Raw genomic sequence first — 17,486 nt, 5'->3', positions numbered from 1 at the left:
TGTGTGTGACAGCCAACGGGTGCTGTGTATGGATTTGCCAGTTGGCATGCTGTCAAAGAACAACTCAAGTGAGACATCTGGCCACTATCCGGAGTTTGGTCCTTTGATTTACACTGTTTGCTCACATAGGAAAAGTCGATCGGTAGAGAGAGTCCAAGAACAGAAGCAAAATCAGGATTTATAAGAGGGAAGAAAAAAATTGCAGACAGCCTAGGAACAGTGAATCTTGCTTATACATTTTTGAGGTCAAATGGTTAGCTAGCCGCTAGCACAAAGGTCTGGGCATCCTGCCCTTAAGTAGGCTGTAGGATACCAACGAAAACGATTTCGACTGTTTATGGATTTCCCTCAACAGACCTTGAGTCGAGCTGGAGTGTGCACTCCAGGCAGTGACCCTCCGCCAGCCTCCTCCTTAGAAGGCCAGGTCGGCGCCACCCTCTCATCACACTTGCTCAGCGGGCATTGATTCTGTGTTTATGAAGGTGTCTGGGTGTTGGTTAGTGTGTGCCAGTGTGAGTCTGCTAGTGTCTCTTTGGGTGTGTACGTGTGTGGTTGAGTATTTGTTGGTAAGTATTTTTGTGTACCTAGGTTACCTACAGATCTGGAAAGGATCAGTGGACAAAAGCAGAGGATGCAGCAATGGTCACATAGTAGGAACGCAATAATCATGCAATTTATTGATTAATTAACTGATTCATTGGGAACACGACTGTGTCAGTAGCTTTCAACCTTGAGCCTGCATCAGCAACGAGAGGGCTTGTGCTGGTCCCACTCCAGAGTTTCTGACTCAGCAGGTCAGGGGTGGGGTCCAGAAATTTGCATTTCGAACACGTTCCCAGGTGAAGCTGGTGGTGCTGGCCGCACTTTGAGAAGCACTGGGCTACGTGAAGGATAGAGTGCGTTACTGATTGTGGGTGACAGAGGTGTGCCTATGCAGAGGCAAATGGTCTGGTTTCCTGAGGCTGACGTGGGGGGCGGTAGGGACAGAAGGTGAGGCACAGAGAGGGCTGGTCTCCAAGATCCTCTGCAGGGCACAGCTTCCTCTGGTCCCCCGAGAGGTACCTCCCACTCTTGTGCTGTGTCCGCACAGACTCACAGCCGGGAGTGGGATGGTGGGAGAGCGAGCCAGCACCTCCAGCTGCTAGGCCAGCCCCCGAGGCAGGGTGTCCCCAGGGCAGGCAAGGCCAGACCACGGCAGCCCAAAGGTGCAGCCCATGGTGTTTCCCACCCACTCCAGTGGACAGACCCAGTCGACCTTTGAAGTCTGGGACAGAATGGTCCCCCATTCCCACCGGGCAGGGAGCTGGGCCCTAAGACTGAATGAGATAAAGAGTGAGACCCAGAGCAGGGACTCGGGGTGGAGGAAGGGGTCACAGCACCATTTATTGTCCAAAAAAAGTACACACACCTGAGGGCTGCTCCCCAAATAGGGAAAAATGAGAACAAAATATGGACTATTTGGAACTAAGAAAAGGAAAAAATGGGGAGGAAAGTCTCTCTCTTCCCTGGGATGTCACACAGAAGCCCAGGGACCCACTTCCAGCCCTAGCTCCTCCGCCATGCTGATGTGGGCCAGCTGCTTGCCAAAGAAGTACGAGGGGGCAGGAGGCTGCAAGGCCCAAAGCCCAGCTCCACAGCCGCCCTGGATGCCCTCTCCTCCCTCAGGCTGAGGCGGAGGGAGGATTGCAGCCACCACACCCTGGCATCTCATGCCACTGCCAGCTCTGGGCGCCAGCCTCCCAGGGGCAGGGAAAAGGGGCTGGACTCAGCAATGGCAGAGAGCACCCTCATGAGCCCATGAACCTCAAGTGTCCTGGAGGAGAGGGGCAGGAGGATTCGTGGAGGGGGAGAGCCTTGGAGTGTCTACCTGAGTAAAGGGAAGATCTAGGATCTGTGGGATTTACAAAAAAAAATAGTATTTAAAAAAATTTTAAGTTGAAAAGTATAAAAACAAAATGAAAATTGCCCCAACCTGCAAGGGAAAATGAACTACTCAATAGATACAGCCCGTGAGGGGATGGGGTAGGCGTGAGTACAGAGCTGGAGCCCAGCGCTAGCGTGGCCGGTAGCAATAGACGCCATACTTGCGGCTGTGTGGGTCTGGGAAACCGAAGCTTCGGACCCCAGGCTCCAGGGACCCACAGTTGCGACGTGGGTGAGCCACAGGGTAGCGGGCACTGCCATCTGCCAGCCAACCAGCGTCACAACGGTCCAGACCGTGGAACTTCCAGGCGGCAAAGAGCTGGCCCACCTTGGCGATCTGGGCACCATCTTCCTGGCAGGCCTCCTTTGCCTCTGCCAGTGTCAGCTTCTCAGGGTGCTCCAGGTAGTACACCTGCCCTGTGGGATGTGGGGCGTGAGAGCTGCGCAGTGGAGTGGGCAGCCAGAGAAGACAACAGGGCCTGGAGCAATGCCAGCCCATCCAGACCCCACCAACCAGCCCCCAAAGACCTGACAGCTCTCTGAGCCTAGGGAGATGCCAGGCTATGGGCATCTGCAGTGGATACTGTTGGGGGATAACTTCCCTCTCTGAGAGTGCCATCCTACCTGCCATGGGGCTGGGGCTCCTCCAGTCATATCAGTACACCACCCCAGCCTTCCCTAATTGCACCCTGGGTTGGTGCCCCACCTCTGCTGGACCCATCAGAGTCTCTCATTCACTCAGACATTTACTGAGCACCTACTATGTGCCAGGCAATTTTCTAAGTGCTTGGGATATGGCACGGAACCAATTTGTTTTTATTCATTTATCTTCCCATGAAATGAGCTCCTTTGTGAGGACGGACTGTGTTTTGTTTGTCTATGATGACCAGTTTCTAGCCTTGGCCCCAGCACATAGTGGGCACTCAGGAAATGTTTGATGAATGACTAAACCAATGATTCGTGTGAAGCAACAGCAGCACAGCACTCAAAACTCAGCTGGGGGACTTCCCTGGTGGTCCAGTGGTTAAGACTCCACACTCCCAATGCAGGAGGCATGGGTTCAATCCCTGGTTGGGGAGCTAACCCGCATGCTGCAAGGCGCGGCCAAAATAAATAAATAAAATAAAGAACATCCCTAATGAACACCAGGAAACTTAAAAAAAAAAAAAAACTCAGCTGGACATGGCTTCAACATGTGCGGGTGCTCCAGACCTCCAGGTGAAGGTGCCAGCAGGGTGGGCAGAGAGGTCTGAAAGCTCCCCAGACACTGCCCTTCCACCCGCAGGCCTGTGCTCAGCCATTCCACTCACCCCTGAGGGCAGCAGCAAAGCAGAACACATCATAGCGGTGCAGGCGGCGGTGGCGTGGGCCGTAGCTGCGCACGCCAGGTGCCAGGCCCAGGCCACCACAGGGGTGTCGGGCCTGCGTGATGGGGTACTGCACAGAGGCGTCCTGCAGCCAGCCTGCGTTGCACCAGTCCAGGCCTTCCTCCCAGGCCCGGAACAGCTGCTCAAAGGAGGCCACCACTGCGTCCTGTTCCTCGCAGGCCCACTGGGCCTCGTGGAAGTTGAACTGGTAGCGCCCTTGGGGGTGCTGGTAAGGGAAGACCACACCTGGGGAGGGAGGAAAAAGCAGCTTGAATGGGTGGGCCGGGCCCAGCTGACTGAAGACCCAAATCTACTGGGAGAGATGCTCCCCTCAACACACACACACACACACACACACATATACACACACACACACACACACAAAATCCCTCAGAAAAACTCTGTAAACCTGTCATCTCTTGTCCAATATCCAAATCTGAGGCAGAGCCTATATCTGCTTTACACCTCCCTCCCAGAGCTAGACTGGCACACAGCAGTACTCAGAAAACTATTAGCTTGTTAAGGTAATGAATTAATCAGCTAACTAATATCCCCAGCTACAGAATGAGACTAAGGCCTAATTCACAGGGCTGTTGCAAGAACCCCAGTGCTATGGTCTCAATGTGTTCCCCCAAACTCAGATGTTTAAATCCTAACGCCCAATGTGATGGTATTAGGAGGTGGGGTCTTTGGGAGGTGATTAGGTCAGGAGGGTGGAGTCCTCATGAATGGGGTTAGTGCCCTTTTAAAAGAGAATCCAGAGACCAGCCCCCACCCCCAGCCCCTTCCACCGTGTGAGGACACAGCGAGAAGTCTGCAAGACTTGACAAGGGTCAAGAGGGCCCTCACTTGACCACGCTGGCACTCTGATCTGGGACTTCCAGCCTCCAGAACTGCGAGAAATGAATTGCTGCTGTTGTTTATGGTGCCCACACTGCGGTATTTTATTACAGCAGCCTGAGCCAAGACACCAGTGAGGAGGTACTGCCATCTACAGGAGAGGGTGCACTGTTGGACTCTGGCTCTCCCTGTCGGTAGCTGAGACCTCATCATCTACATTAACACTAACATTAATGTGGAAGCTTCTTAGGAGAATACAAGTTTCCATGTGGGACAGACGGAATTCAGGGGAAGAGGAGGGATGGTAAAAGGTCTTAATAAAGGGGAGGCTCAAGGTCAGGGAGGTCCTGGGCAGGGGGCTTCCCTTTCTGGTGCCAGAGGCTTTTAGGTACCATAGGCTCCCTCAAAAGTCACCATTCATGTTTGAAACTTTACCATAATAAAAAAAAATTTAAACACCCTAGATCCAGTCTCTACCAAGTCAGATGAAACCTTAAGGAGAGGCGGTGTCCCTAGTGCCTCAGACTGACGTTGTTTAGAAGCAGGGCCTGGAGTCCTTAGAATCTCCTTCCTGTGGCCAGGGGCCTGGGAACATCTGGGCCCCACACCCCCAATATCACCTGGGGCAGGAAGCCAGTCCCCTGGGCAGAGCCAGGTTGAGGGGGCAGAGAGGCCCCAGGGCCTTGACAATCAGCGCACAACCTCCATGTGTGTTTGCAGGGGGCTTATTTCATGCCTGGTTCCGTCCCAAATTCCCAGCCCTTCCAGCCGCAGGAACACGGTGAGGGCTCCCTGTTTCTATAGGCTGCTTCTGTGGTCCCCAGACAAATGGCTCTCACAGGCTCCCTCCCATTCCCCACCATCCCCAACATCATAGGCCACCTCTGGGCCACCATCTAAGCCACGTGGACTGGGGATGTGGCTGCTGATGGCAAAGAGCTGCACTGATTGATAGGCCCTTGACTCACATTCATCCTCATCTCCTCAAAGGAGGCAAAGGAGGAACTGCCCTTGTTCTTCATTTTACACGTGAGGGGACTGCAGCTCTGGGGGTGAAGCACTGACCCAGGGTACCACAGCTGGGATGGGATGGACATGGAGTCAGGTCACCCTTCTCTACATACCCCCCAGCTGCCTCCCTAACAGGTGGGAGATATATGAGGACACAGAGCCCCATCCTAGGGACAGAGAAGGTAGGAGTCATGTAGAGATCACAACAGGGACCCATACATAAGATCTAGTGTGTAGAGTTTGGCTGGCTTGCATAGCACTGGTTTGCTTTTTCTTTAGTTAGATTTCACATAAAAATATAAGCTTCTCTTTTCAAATCAGAAAATCTGGCTGCACTAGGCCTGCTTCTGATGTGGCATCATCGGCTGGGCTTGAATAGAGCAGCTCCTTTCGGATGGATGAGGGCTCAGGAGTGTGCCCCAGTCCCCACCACTGCCTATCACTCGCCCGGGGCTGCCTCATTTGCTTGTGTTGCCTGCCAACCCTGCATGAATCTCAGCTCTGTCTCCATCAGCTGTGTGCCCCGCTCTTGTCCCCCTCTCTCTGAACAGGATGTGAGCAAGAGGGAGTAGAGAGTAGTGGATTCTGGAGCCTGACTGCCTGAGGTCAAACCCCTACTCGGCCATTTATGAGCTGTGTGACCTTAGGTAAGTGACTTGACCTCTCTGTGCCTCAGTTTTTTCAGCTGTACAATGGGGGTGAGAATAAGAGCAGCTTCCTCCTGAGGTTGTTCTGAGGATTAAATGTTTATCTGCCGAAAGCACAGAGGTTTGGACGCTTTCTCAGAGCCCTTTCCCTGTAGTTCCCAGGACCCAGCCCCCATTGGGGTCTCACCCCGCAGCTCCAGCTCCACCAGGCCACTTTCATCCTCCAGCCCATCAATGACTTCGCAGCGGTAGCGCCCATAGTCCTCCAGCTTCAGGTCCCGGATCTCCAGTGACACTTCACGCTCCCTCTCCTGCCACAGATGCACCCGGCCTCGGTAGTCTCCGAAGGCGCGGTGCCTCAGCCCAATAGCCACCAGCACGTCCTGCTCCGGGGCCCCATTCTCCGACAGTTTCCACCATTTGATGCGTACGGGCCGAGGAGAGACCACGGCCGGCTCGTAGTGGTAGCGGCAGGGCAGGGTCACGTTGGCCCCACGGTAGGAGAACAGGATCTCCTCAGGCGTCTCTACCACCAGCTTCACTCCATTGAAGATGCCTGGGGGGAGAGACGGGTGCAGATGGGGACCCGCTGCAGCACATCTGTACCCCTGCAAAGGCCAACCCACCCTCACTCTCAGCTCCCGCCAGGCCCAGGAGTTCCAGATTGCAAGAATGGCTGCAGTGCTGCACCCCTCCCTGCATCCACACGCGCTGCAACGCAACTTTACATCTCCTTCCATCAGGAGGTGACTCTATGCCCCGCCCCCCTGCGACCTTGGATCCTTGCTGGCCCTGCCCCTTGCTTTGACCGAATGAATATGGTGGAAGTGACTGTTCTGTGGTGCCTGCTCTGAGCCGAGGCTCCAGGAGGCCCTGCTGAGGCTACTCTTTCTCCCGGAACCTTGCCAACCACCATCAGAACAAGACTGGGCTCATCTGCGGGGTGAGAACACGCAGAGCAGAGACAAGCCATCCCAGCCGAGGCCGTCCGAGACCAACCAGCCCCCGGCTGATCTGCCTGCCGACCGCAGGCACGATCAATTAAGTAGCACAGCCAAGACTGAAGAGATGGAGCCCAGCCCAAAATCACACCATTGTAAAGCAATTATACTCCAATAAAGATGTAAAAAAAAACCAAACTGGGAGACTTCCCTGGTGGTCCAGCGGTAAAGAATCCTCCTTCCAATGCCAGGGACACCGGTTCGATCCCTGGTCGGGCAACTAAGATCCCACATGCCGTGGGGCAACTAAGCCTGCACACCACAGCCACAGAGCCCACGTGCTCTGGAGCCCGCGCGCCACAACTAGAGAGAAAAAACCTGCACACCACAACTAGAGAGAAGCCCGTGCACTGCAAGGAAGATCCCACGTGCCACAACTAAGACCCGACGCAGCCAAAAATAAAAAAGATAAAATAGAAAATATCTTTTTAAAAAAGAAGAAGCAAACTGGTGTAGCAGGCAGCACCCCAGATGGGTGGATGGCTGGGACTCTAATCCCCCTGAGTCTCCTTCCCGAACACACTGGCCACAGGAGACCACAGCCTGCCCTTCACTCTCTGTCCACTGTCCACCACGACTCTTCCCAAACACCCGGAAACACAAGTGAGATTAGGGTAGGACTTCTAGAGATTATAGTCAGGGCTCAGGGGGACAAACAAACACAGCCTCCCATGCACCACAAGAACCAGGTTTATGGGCTACGGCTGGCCCATCTCTAACTTGAGCCCCTCTATAGGGGCCTCATGGTCTCAGGACCTTGGGTCTGGACTTGAGACCTTGGAGGTACACAGGGTGGGGGCAGGGGGTAGCCTCGGGGGTAAGCAGGAGACAGACAGGGAGGCTCCCTGCAAAGGAGCTCATGCTGAAAAACAGCTACACCTAACAAGGCCTCGCCTATGTCAGGGTTTCTGTGAGGATCATACCAGGTAACATATGTAAGGCACCTAGAAGCATGCCTGACACATAGTAGGTGTGTAAAACCACTGATAAAAAGTCACCTGCCCAAAGCCACGTAGCGAAGAAGTGGCAAAATTGAGATTCAGACTCACATCTCCCTAACCCCAAACCCCCTTTCCAATGGGGAGACCTGGGGAGGTCATGTTTAAGCAGAATCTTGGAAAATTCGGCAGGACTTTGGGGAAAGTATAAAAAGCAAAAATGACTGTCCTACAGTGCACTTGGCTCCACATCTGAGGGGCCAGCAAACACGGAGTAACAGAACCACACCTCTTCTGCTCATCTTAGAAACGAGGCTGGACCACTGCACAGCTGGGAGAGGGGCTGCTGGCTTCTTACCCTCGCCCCTGTCCCAGCCTGGAACCTACACAACACAGCAGGGGCCAGGACAGGTCTTCGTCACCTGGCCAAGCCAGAAGTCGACCCAGGAGGCCACCCACCTTCGCCGTGGCCCTTGCCCGGGTTCCAGCCGTGGGGACTATTGGAGTAGTAGAAGCCGTTGTAGAAGGGCAGGCCCGAGACGCAGCACAGCGAGAGCAGCAGGCCCAGCGGCGGCAGGCCCATGGCGTCCCGCACGTGGCAGCGCCCAGGCGTCGGGGAAGGCTGGGGGCTGGGGCAAACTGGGAAGAGGAGAAAAACAAGCCAGTGAGAGAAGCCCTGAGGCGGGGGGCCGGGGACCCCTGGGTTCCAGCACCCACTCATTCACTCGATCGACAGGAAATTGTAGAGCATCTTCTGTGTGCCAGGCACCCTTCTCGAGGCCAAGGAGACAGTGGTGATGAGCTAGACAAGGTCCCTGCTCTCAGGGGACTGCACCCTGCAGGCAAGATGGGCAACAAGCAAGCCAACAAGTCCTAAACAGGAGTTAGGAGGCAGCAAAAAGACCATGGAGAAAATTAAGCAGGATAATATGACAGTATCACCATTTTTCAAACACCGGGATTGAATTGGAAAAGTTGTGAGCAGCATTTTTTAATGACAACCAAGAGACTAGATTAGACTAGAAAACAACAGGTTGCATTCATGGTTAGTGAAGATGAGTCCTGCACTGCAGAGCTTTTGTTTCAGTCCAGAAATATCTGTGGGGATGAGGTTGGTGGGGGGGGGGGTCACAGTGTGAAATTATTTCTTATCCTGGGTCAAGGTAAAAAAAAAAAATTTAATACCATGCTAGAGTACTTCTGGGGGGCTATTCCAGGTTCAGTGGACATGCAAATAAAATAGGCAGCTGGCCCATGGGCTGTAGTTTGTTGATTCTATTTTTTTGTATTGCATCAAAATATTATATCTTTTTAAATTTTATTTTATTTTTGGCTGCGTTGGGCCTTTGTTGCTTTGCACAGGCTTTCTCTAGTTGTGGCGAGCAGGGATTACTCTTCATTGCGATGTGCAGGTTTCTCATTGCGGTGGCTTCTCTTGTAACAGAGCACAGGCTCTAGGCGTGCGGGCTTCAGTAGCTGTGACTCGAGGGCTCTAGAGCGCAGGCTCAGTAGTTGTGGCTCATGGACTGAGTTGCTCCGCGGTACGTGGGATCTTCCCGGACCAGGGCTCGAACTCGTGTCCCCTGCATTGGCAGGCGGACTCTTAACCACTGCACCACCAGGGAAGTCCCAAAATATTATTTCTTGATTATTGAGTTTTTTTGCACACACACTCCCCTCCCTTAAATTTGCACATGAAGCTAGTGCCTCACTCACCTCCCCCCATCCCTGCCCTGCTCATTGCCTTTTACTGAGTACTCTCAACAATTAAAAGGCCGGGTCACACCTTGGAGAAGCCCCGTCCAGGGAAGGGGCAGAGTCATAGGCAGGAGATATCGTGTGGTGAGTACAAAGATAAGGTACAGAAAACTAGACTTGAAGACACAGGAGGTAGCCAGGTGGAAAAGGACAGCAGGGTTTGCCCAGGAGGGGGCACAGCAAGTGCAAAGGTTCAGAGGCCAGAGAGCATGTGGAGGGCTGGGGTGTGCTGCCAGGTGTCCATTTGTGCCCCCCCCCCGACACTCCCTGGTCCATCTCTGCTCTTTTCTGCCCTGCACTGATCACTCCTCCCAGGCCCCCAGGCCCTCTGGCTTCCAGCTAGATTCAGCCAACAGGAGGCACACACAGGAGATGGGCAGGAGGGGAGAGAGGTTGTGTCTCTGCAGTACCCATGTCCCGTCACGATCACAACTCCGCCGAGCGGCTCCTCTCCCCAACACTGCTCTCATGGCTTTGTAACACTCTTTCCTCCCCTTTCCCCTCGAGGCCAGGGGGGCATCGACTGCCATTGCTTGTCTCTGCGCCCCAACTCCCTAGTTTGTTGACTTTACTCTCCTCTCTAAATGTCATCGCATCATTAGAATCTCTTATTGGAAACATCTAGGGTGAATTCTGCTTCCTGCCAAGGCCCTGGCTGATATAGGGGAAAGGAGGGGAGAGGGCACAGCAGGACCAGAGTCTAGATGCCCTTGTGTGTCAGACCCAGCAGCCTGTCCTTTGTCCCCAAAGCCCTAGGGTGCCAGTAATGGCTTTAAGCAGGGGAGCCACAGGATCAGACCTACATCTTAGAAATATCCCTCTGGGGGCTGAGTGGAAAGTAGGGCAGCAAGACCAGAGTTGACAGCAGGCATTTGGAAGTATGACTGTTTACCATGCAGCAACGTGGAAAGTGCTTAGGGTATCATTTAGAATAGACAAGGCAGAACATAGACTTGCCACTCTGCTATGATTGTAAGTGTGTGGCCCTAAGAATGCCTGTGAACAGGAACCAGAAGGGGAGGGAGCAGCAAAAGGAGAGAAAGGGAGAGGAAGGGAGGGAGGAAAAAGAAAAGAAATGCATTGGCCTGTAAGGGTGGTGGGATTGTGGGGGAAACATTCTTGTTTCCAGAACAGTTAGGAGCTGTTGCTGGAGAGGAAGGAATGGATGTGAAGGAAGTTGAGGGGTAGAATCCACTGTTCCCTTAGGCCTCTTTGCAGAGAGCCCAAGGCCCAGACTTGCCCTCCGTGCCTTGCACAACAGGAGGACACCATGAGCCTTGCTTCTTGTCCAAGAGGAATCCCCAGGTGACACCCACAAAGCCTCTTGGTGACTTGGATCTGGGCAGCCTAAGCACAAACAACCCAATACAGAAGTTTGGACCCCTGATAATGCAAAATAATAATTTTCTGTTATATGTATGCTGTGCAGTTAATATGCTCACAGTTAACATGCTTGTGAGCAAAAATAATACATGCCACATGCAGGTCTTACACTGAAAACGACCTGGGATGCCTTTCCTTGGTATTCTTTCCCCCAACCTGTTGGCAGCCAGAGTAGCCACCTTAGACTCAGAGATGGAAACCACAGGCTTAATGACAGAGCCACCCCACCAGCCCTGGATCTCCCCTACCTACACTGTGTCATGAGAGAAAAAGAAAGTCCTATTGTATTTAAGCCACCACATCTGAGTCTCTTCATGAACGTAGCTTAGCCACACTTGGCCTAAAAAATAACTCCACAGGGTTACTATGATCGGCATAAAAATATTAACAGCTGACTTTAATGAGCACTTACTATCTCACTTAATTCTCACCACAACCTCTAGAGAGGGACCTATTGGTATCCCCATTTTACAGATGGGAAAATCAAGGCACAGAAAGATTAAATAATCTGCCCAAGGTCATCCAGCTAGGAAGCAGCAAAGCTAGGATTTGAACGCACTCCAGCTACAAAGCCTGGAACCACAATATCAAACTAGGGAAAGTGGCATGTATAAAGCACATAGTCCACTGCCTGGCACACAGCAGGTCCTCGTAGGAGTTAGTTTCCTTTCCCTTCCTTGGTTTCCATGTTTAGAATGCAGAGAAAAGTGGAATGAGGTTGGAGAGGCTGGATGTCCCAGGGTCCGCCCTGTCCCTGGGCACCCAGAGCCTCCTGGAGCAGAGGGGCTCCCCAGCCTCCGCCTGCAACGTTTCCAGCCTCTTTCCAGCACCTCATCTAGTACAGATGCTCCCCAGTGAGAAACAGCTTCCCCAGGATGAGCAAATGCAGGCATTTCTGCCACAAAGTGATCTTCGTCTGCCTGGAAAAAAAATGTGTATTTTTGTAAAATCATGCATTAAAAAATAACAAGGTTAGGGGAAAAATAAGTTTGGGGCAAACTACTCAAAACATATGCAACTTTATAACCAGAGCACTAACAAAAACAAGAGCAATTCTAAAAACAAACAAACAAACAAAAAAAACACCAGCATCGTTAACACTCCACTGACACTGGCACCCACGTCCCATCAATCAGTCCTTTGCAGACTTCACCCACCACTGGGGCAAGTGCTTCTTCCTTCAACATGTAGGTCCTAGGGGGCATTGGATTCCAATTTTGGTAAATTCCAATGGATTTACCAAAATTAAAAATCTGACACAGGGTGAAGTCACCTTCTTCAATGTTCTGTTTTGTTTTGTTTTGTTTTGTTTTAACACAGAGGAAATGTCTTTGCAACTTCTTCAGCTGGTTCCAACTTTTATCAGAAAACTTTACGCTAAGTTCTGTTAAGCAGCTAAACCAGCTGTACAGGCATTCCTCCCTCACCAAATCTATTGCATCCTTGAGTTGGGATGGCAAGAGTTTGGATGTTGAGAATTTGGGGGATCCAGATAGGGAGGGATGCTGTGTTATTCAAATCTATTTGGTTTCTGTGTTGGACAGTGAATAGCAAGCATTTGGATAGCGAGGGACATCTGTATTAAAGAAAAGCACTTTCTGCAGGACTGCCGGCATTTATCTTAAGGAATTCATACATTGCTAAGGTTTTCTCTTTAATTGTGAGAACTCTTGTTTCAGTCACTCCAATACATTAGCAAGCTGGAAAAAAAATCACCACCAGACAAATGCGATTCCATGTTTTACCGACATTGTTCCCCCAGGGTTCTTACCAACCATGGATGAGGTAATTTACAGTTCAGAAACATGAGCTGAGGCAGAACAGACCGTTGCACCTTCTGGTGTCTCCAGAACCAGAGTTCTGCCCTCCAGAACTGCAGAGTGTAAGTCTCCGAGGCACCCTTTCCCAGCCTCAGAGACCCCGGCACACACTCACAACCTTGAGCCTGGGCACCACACTTTCTCCCTGGCTTTTAAAGGGCTTCCACATCCAACAGCTCCCTTGATCCTCCCAAGAGCTCCCCGCCCCCACCCTGATCAGCAAGGAGAATTTCATTCTCCCCAATTAATCCACAAGTGAATTAAGTGAACAGAGACACCGAGGCATGAAGCAACTGTCTAAAGGTGACACAGCCTGGAGGTGGTAGAGGCAGGACTCTGTTGAACTCTTTTTAGCTAATCTCCTTAACAATCTATCATACTGAAGGGCTGCCTTCTACTTGTCAACACACTTTCATGAACATCATTGCTTATAGGCCTCACAATGTCAGAATTATCCCCATTGTACAGACCAGGAAACTGAGGTTCAGAAATGCTAGGTTGCTTGGCTAAGGTTACCCAGGTAATAGATGAAGGAGCTGGGACTTGACCGCATTCACTCAACAGATATTTATCATGCATTTACCATGTGCCAGGCATGGTTCTAGGCACTGGGATTACAAACCAGGGGTCCTTGTGGGGTTTACACTCTAGTCAGGGAGACGGACAATAAACACCATGTGGGATAATGTGATGTGAATGGACATGTGGCTCGTGACAGAAGAGGATGAAGCAGGGGGTGGGGGTGTCCTGTCAACAGGATGGGTCAGGAAGGCCTCCCTAAGAAGCAGATGGGCAGTGAAGGCATGAGCTTTGAAAATCCCAGGGAAAAGTTTTGCAGGAAGAGGGAACAGCAAGGGCAAAAGCCTACGGCAGGAGCAGCTTGAAGGCCAGTAAGATTGGAGCCCAGAGATAGAGAAAGGGAGGGTGGCAGGAAATGAGGTCCAAGTAGCAGTCACAGGCCCCAGGCTGTAGCCCTGAAGGGAAGTTACAGAAGAGTTTTCCACAGAGGAGTGTCATGAATCTGATTTACATTCTAAAAGGATCATTCTGGCTATCTTCCTACCTCAGTCAAGTGCATGTCCTCATCCTGGCTCTTTCTTTCAGCTACAAACAGCCCTAGTTCTCTCCATTACTCCTCCGGTCTGAGCACCCACCTTGGTTCACTCCCTGGCTTATTAACACAGCTGCAAATGGAAAGGTGTGATCTGGTTAACATCCCTCTGGGATGTCAACCCAGCAGTTAAGCAACCTTAGAATAGGTGGGGGGGATGCCAGGAAAAACAAAATGAGTCTGAAGAAAAGATCAGCCTGTGTCCAGGAGCTACGACCCTCCTTAGGAGTACTGACCCTGGGCAAGTCATTTGACTCATCTGCACAGAAGTTTCCTTGTCTCCAGAGAATACTAACAGAATACTAACAGGCTCAGGGCCTGAGGACAAGGACCACCCTGAATGTCAAGGCTAAAACACAGAACAGAGTCCTGGGTGTGAATCAGGGGTGGCAACTGCTGCCTAGTTGCTGCCCTGCCCCGGGCCAATCCCCAACCACAACCACCAAGGGGAGCGATGGATGGCCTCTGCTCCCTGAGGCTGGCTACCCCGCCATCAGCCCCTCAGGACCACCACAGAGATGTCACCAGCTGGAAGGCCCATGTTCAAGTCCAGCCCAGTCACCTTGGCAGTGAGTGGCTCCAGCTGATTTGAGGCGCCCAGACTTGGGCACACAGGTCTGGGCCCAGCATTAGGGCTGGACACACCTGCATCCTGCTGTGTGACCTTGGGCAAGTTACTCAACCTCTCTGGGCCTCCACTTCCTCCCCTGTAAAAAATAATAATAGTAGCACCTCCCTATGGGCCTGTGGTGAGAATTATAAAGATGAATTTTGTTCAGCCCCTGACACACAGCAGGCACTCAACAAATAGTAGCTAATACATATTGGCGGAAGACACAGTGACAGGCTTCAGGCTCTAGAATCAGATTGGCCACCTGGAATCAGTTCTGGTTCCACCCACTTACTAACAGTCTGTCGCTGGGCAAGTCACAGAGCCTCAGTTTCCTCATCTGTAAAGTGGTAGTCAACAATAATACCAACCAGAAAACCTTTTTGTGAAGATTAAGGAAGAGAATGGCTACTGAGTTCTTTGAAAACTGCCTGGAGGGGGCAAGCACCCAAAAAATATTAGCTACGATTACTACTGTTAACAGTTTACAAAGTGAGTCTCACAAGATTTCAGTAGATTGTTCTGTCTCATCGTCTAGAAGACAAGCAGCCACTGTTGGGAAACTGAGGCCAAGGGAGGTGAAGACCCAAGGCTTTATCTTCGGAAAACAGGTTAGAGAAAATTCAGGTCTCCTGACGGCCCATCTCCTTGCTTTTCCTAGCACCACTTGCCTTGGGACCCCTCCACACACCCGAATAAGCTGAACCCTGACTTGGAAGGAAGCTGGAGCTCCACCGGACCACCCCGACTACACAGCTGTGGAGTACAGGTCTCCCAGACACCAGCAGAGGGCAGCATTGCCCTCCAGGTCTGCAGCAGCCCCGGCTCCCTGAGAGGAATTTGACTTCGGTGCCCCCTGTTTGGGCAAGGCTTACAAGGGCCTTTGAAACCTGCGGTTTCCGGAAAGTGGAAGCTGGAGGTGTTTCCTACCAGCATTCCCAGCCCACTGGCCCATGCAAGGCCGCGGGAAAGGGGTCAGGGCCCCTCTCAATCACCTCCCCTCGTTGCTGAGGGCAAAGGCACTCCGGAGGTCGGCGCTGGACGCCAAGGCCCAGACCGGGTCACAGGCTGCTGGGGGCCACCCAGCGAGCTGGTGACAGAGCTGGGTCCAAGTGCCCGGGGCTGTTTCTTTCCTGTCTGCTCAAAAGCCCTAAATTCCTCCCTGAGCGATCCCATCTCCCACCCAGGGCTCTACCCTCAGCCCTCCCTGCCCCTCTGCTGTCCCTAAGACAGAAACCCCAGTGAACCCAGGCCTGAAACCGACGGGCATCCATTGCGTTTGCCCTGGGATGGCCAGAGCAGGCCGTAAGAGGCCGAGAGGCGCAGGTCCGCCTGCCCGCTGCCTCACGAGTTGTCCCCAGCCCCTGCCAGGTTTCCCGCGGCCCCCGGAAGCATCGGACAGATGCCCCGGGGCAGAGCCTGGCGGGCCTTGCGCTGTGCTGGAGGCTGCAGGACCGCGGCAGGACGAGACGGGAAAGGACCCGGTGGCTCCCGGTGGGAAAGAGCGGACCCGGGTAGTGGTCTCGGAGGCCACTGGTTTCCCTCGGCATTTGCCTCCTCGCGAACAGGGGTCTATGCACATGGGTCCCAGGCAAGTCAGACCGCGCCCCGCGCTGCTCTCAACCCACTGGCGCCGGGGGAGCCCCCCCACCGGCGCTGGCGATCACAACCCAGCTCCGCTCTGGCCCCACGGTGCGCAGCTCACTCCTCCGGCCGGTTCCCCAACCCTGCCCCGGGAGGCGTGGGGCCTGCAGGAGACCCAAAGCGGGAAAGGAGGAACCGGCCCACAGGGGACCCCAGGAGCCCGGCCACCTCTGAGCCACGTACCGTCCCCAGGCGGCTCCTCGACGGCTCGAGCGCTCCAGGCTGCGGGCTGACACGGTCCGAGGAAGCAGGCGGATTTGGGGATCTTGAATGGCCAGAAAGGAAGCTGCAGCGGACAAATCCCCGCGCTCCCGGCGGGCCAGCCCCTTAAAGGAACACACGCCCCTTTCCCTCCCTCGGGCTGGGCCCAAAGGGAGGAGGTGCTACAGACTTGGGCTGTCTCCAGACTCGGCTGGAAACCACCCAACCCGCAGAGCTGCTGGCCGCGATGTGAAGGGAGTATCCAGGAGTTGAGGCTGTCACATCTGGGGGAAGGAAGTGGGGGAGGATGGAAGCGGAGCGTTTGTAGAGGGAGGGTCTCATTAGCACGCTCCGGTTTACTAAAAGCATTGGGACTAAGCAGGTGGAGCCCCTCTCCACACTGCAGGTGGACTATGGCTGCCCCCCACCTTCAGGAGAGGGAGGGGTGAGCGTTCTGTATACCCGCCTTTCCCCCTATAGAAGGCAAGGGGGCGCTGACATCCCTCCTGCCTCTGAGTTTGACCGTCAGGAAATCACCAGTCCGCCTCTTAACTCAGTGTCAGGCACGGGGGTGCTGCCCCTAGTAGGTGGGGCTTGAATGAGCCCTGGGAGGAGGGGGAGCACAGGATGGGGGATGGTAACCCCAGCAGCCCACAGGGGTGGTCAGAAGCCTTTCTGACTGGTCCTCCAACAGGGGTGACCCTACCTTAGAATCCTGACATCTGTCAGCACAGCCATCAAGCAGCCACCTCCCAGGATGCCTCTGTTTGGACAGGGTGTTTTCTTTCCCCTCCAGACAAACAGGAGGCCTGGCCTGGACAGCCCCTTCGTCTCCTCAGCAGCAAAGCCTAAGGAGGTCCTTCAGCCTTGGCCAAGTGGTCACTGAACCCAGAGCCTCTTCCTAAATACACCTTGACAGTGTGTGTGTGTGTGTGTGTGTGTGTGTGTGCACGCATTACACACCCACAGCCCGGAGTAAATCAGAGCACAAAGAGCTGTGGTGGACAAGGCTAAATTGCACAAAGTGAATGCCAGCTTGATGAGCAAAAGGCAGCCAATGAAAGTTCCTCCATAAGGAAGAGACCAGTCTGTGCACTGGATGCAGGACGGATTGGAGGGGGAAATAAATAGGACACGAGTTCCAATTAGGAAAGTTGCAAGCTTTTCTAACAACAATGACCAAAGTTTTTGAGGCCTCTGATGGGCCAGGCTTTACATCAGTGCTTATGTAC

General features: G+C 53.1%; 1 protein-coding gene across 2 annotated transcripts; it reads right to left on the bottom strand.

Moving 5' to 3' along the window:
- Positions 1-118: 118 nt before the first annotated feature.
- On the bottom strand, positions 119-16,338 carry HAPLN3 (hyaluronan and proteoglycan link protein 3). 2 transcript variants are annotated; one of them, XM_022564042.3, is made up of 5 exons: positions 16,237-16,338; positions 8,187-8,366; positions 5,976-6,344; positions 3,234-3,536; positions 119-2,340 (listed from the first exon to the last, which is right to left on the bottom strand). In XM_022564042.3, exons 2-5 carry the CDS (start codon positions 8,308-8,310, stop codon positions 2,054-2,056), a joined length of 1,083 nt encoding a protein of 360 aa, XP_022419750.1. In that variant the 5' UTR covers positions 8,311-8,366; positions 16,237-16,338; the 3' UTR covers positions 119-2,053. The 2 variants fall into 2 exon arrangements, with proteins under 2 accessions (XP_022419750.1, XP_022419749.1); XM_022564041.2 differs by lacking the exon at positions 16,237-16,338 and having other exon boundaries at positions 8,187-16,225.
- Between the last annotated feature and the right edge of the window lie 1,148 nt (positions 16,339-17,486).

This window comes from Delphinapterus leucas, chromosome 2 (genome assembly GCF_059928025.1).
Source record: "Delphinapterus leucas isolate spDelLeu-1000000601 "Yukka" chromosome 2, BTC_Dleu_Yukka2, whole genome shotgun sequence".
Classification (NCBI taxonomy): domain Eukaryota; kingdom Metazoa; phylum Chordata; class Mammalia; order Artiodactyla; family Monodontidae; genus Delphinapterus; species Delphinapterus leucas.
The sequence above is the reverse complement of the archived record's forward strand: the minus strand, read 5'-3'. Positions and strand labels throughout refer to the sequence as shown.

Coding starts and splice junctions, on each gene's coding strand:
- HAPLN3 (XM_022564041.2), bottom strand. CDS start 8,448: ATGAGTGGGTGCTGGAACCCAGGGGTCCCCGGCCCCCCGCCTCAGGGC. Junction 6,345..8,186: donor GGGCAAGGGCCACGGCGAAG/GTGGGTGGCCTC, acceptor CTCTCCCCCCAG/GCATCTTCAATGGAGTGAAG. Junction 2,341..3,233: donor CTTTGCTGCTGCCCTCAGGG/GTGAGTGGAATG, acceptor CACATCCCACAG/GGCAGGTGTACTACCTGGAG.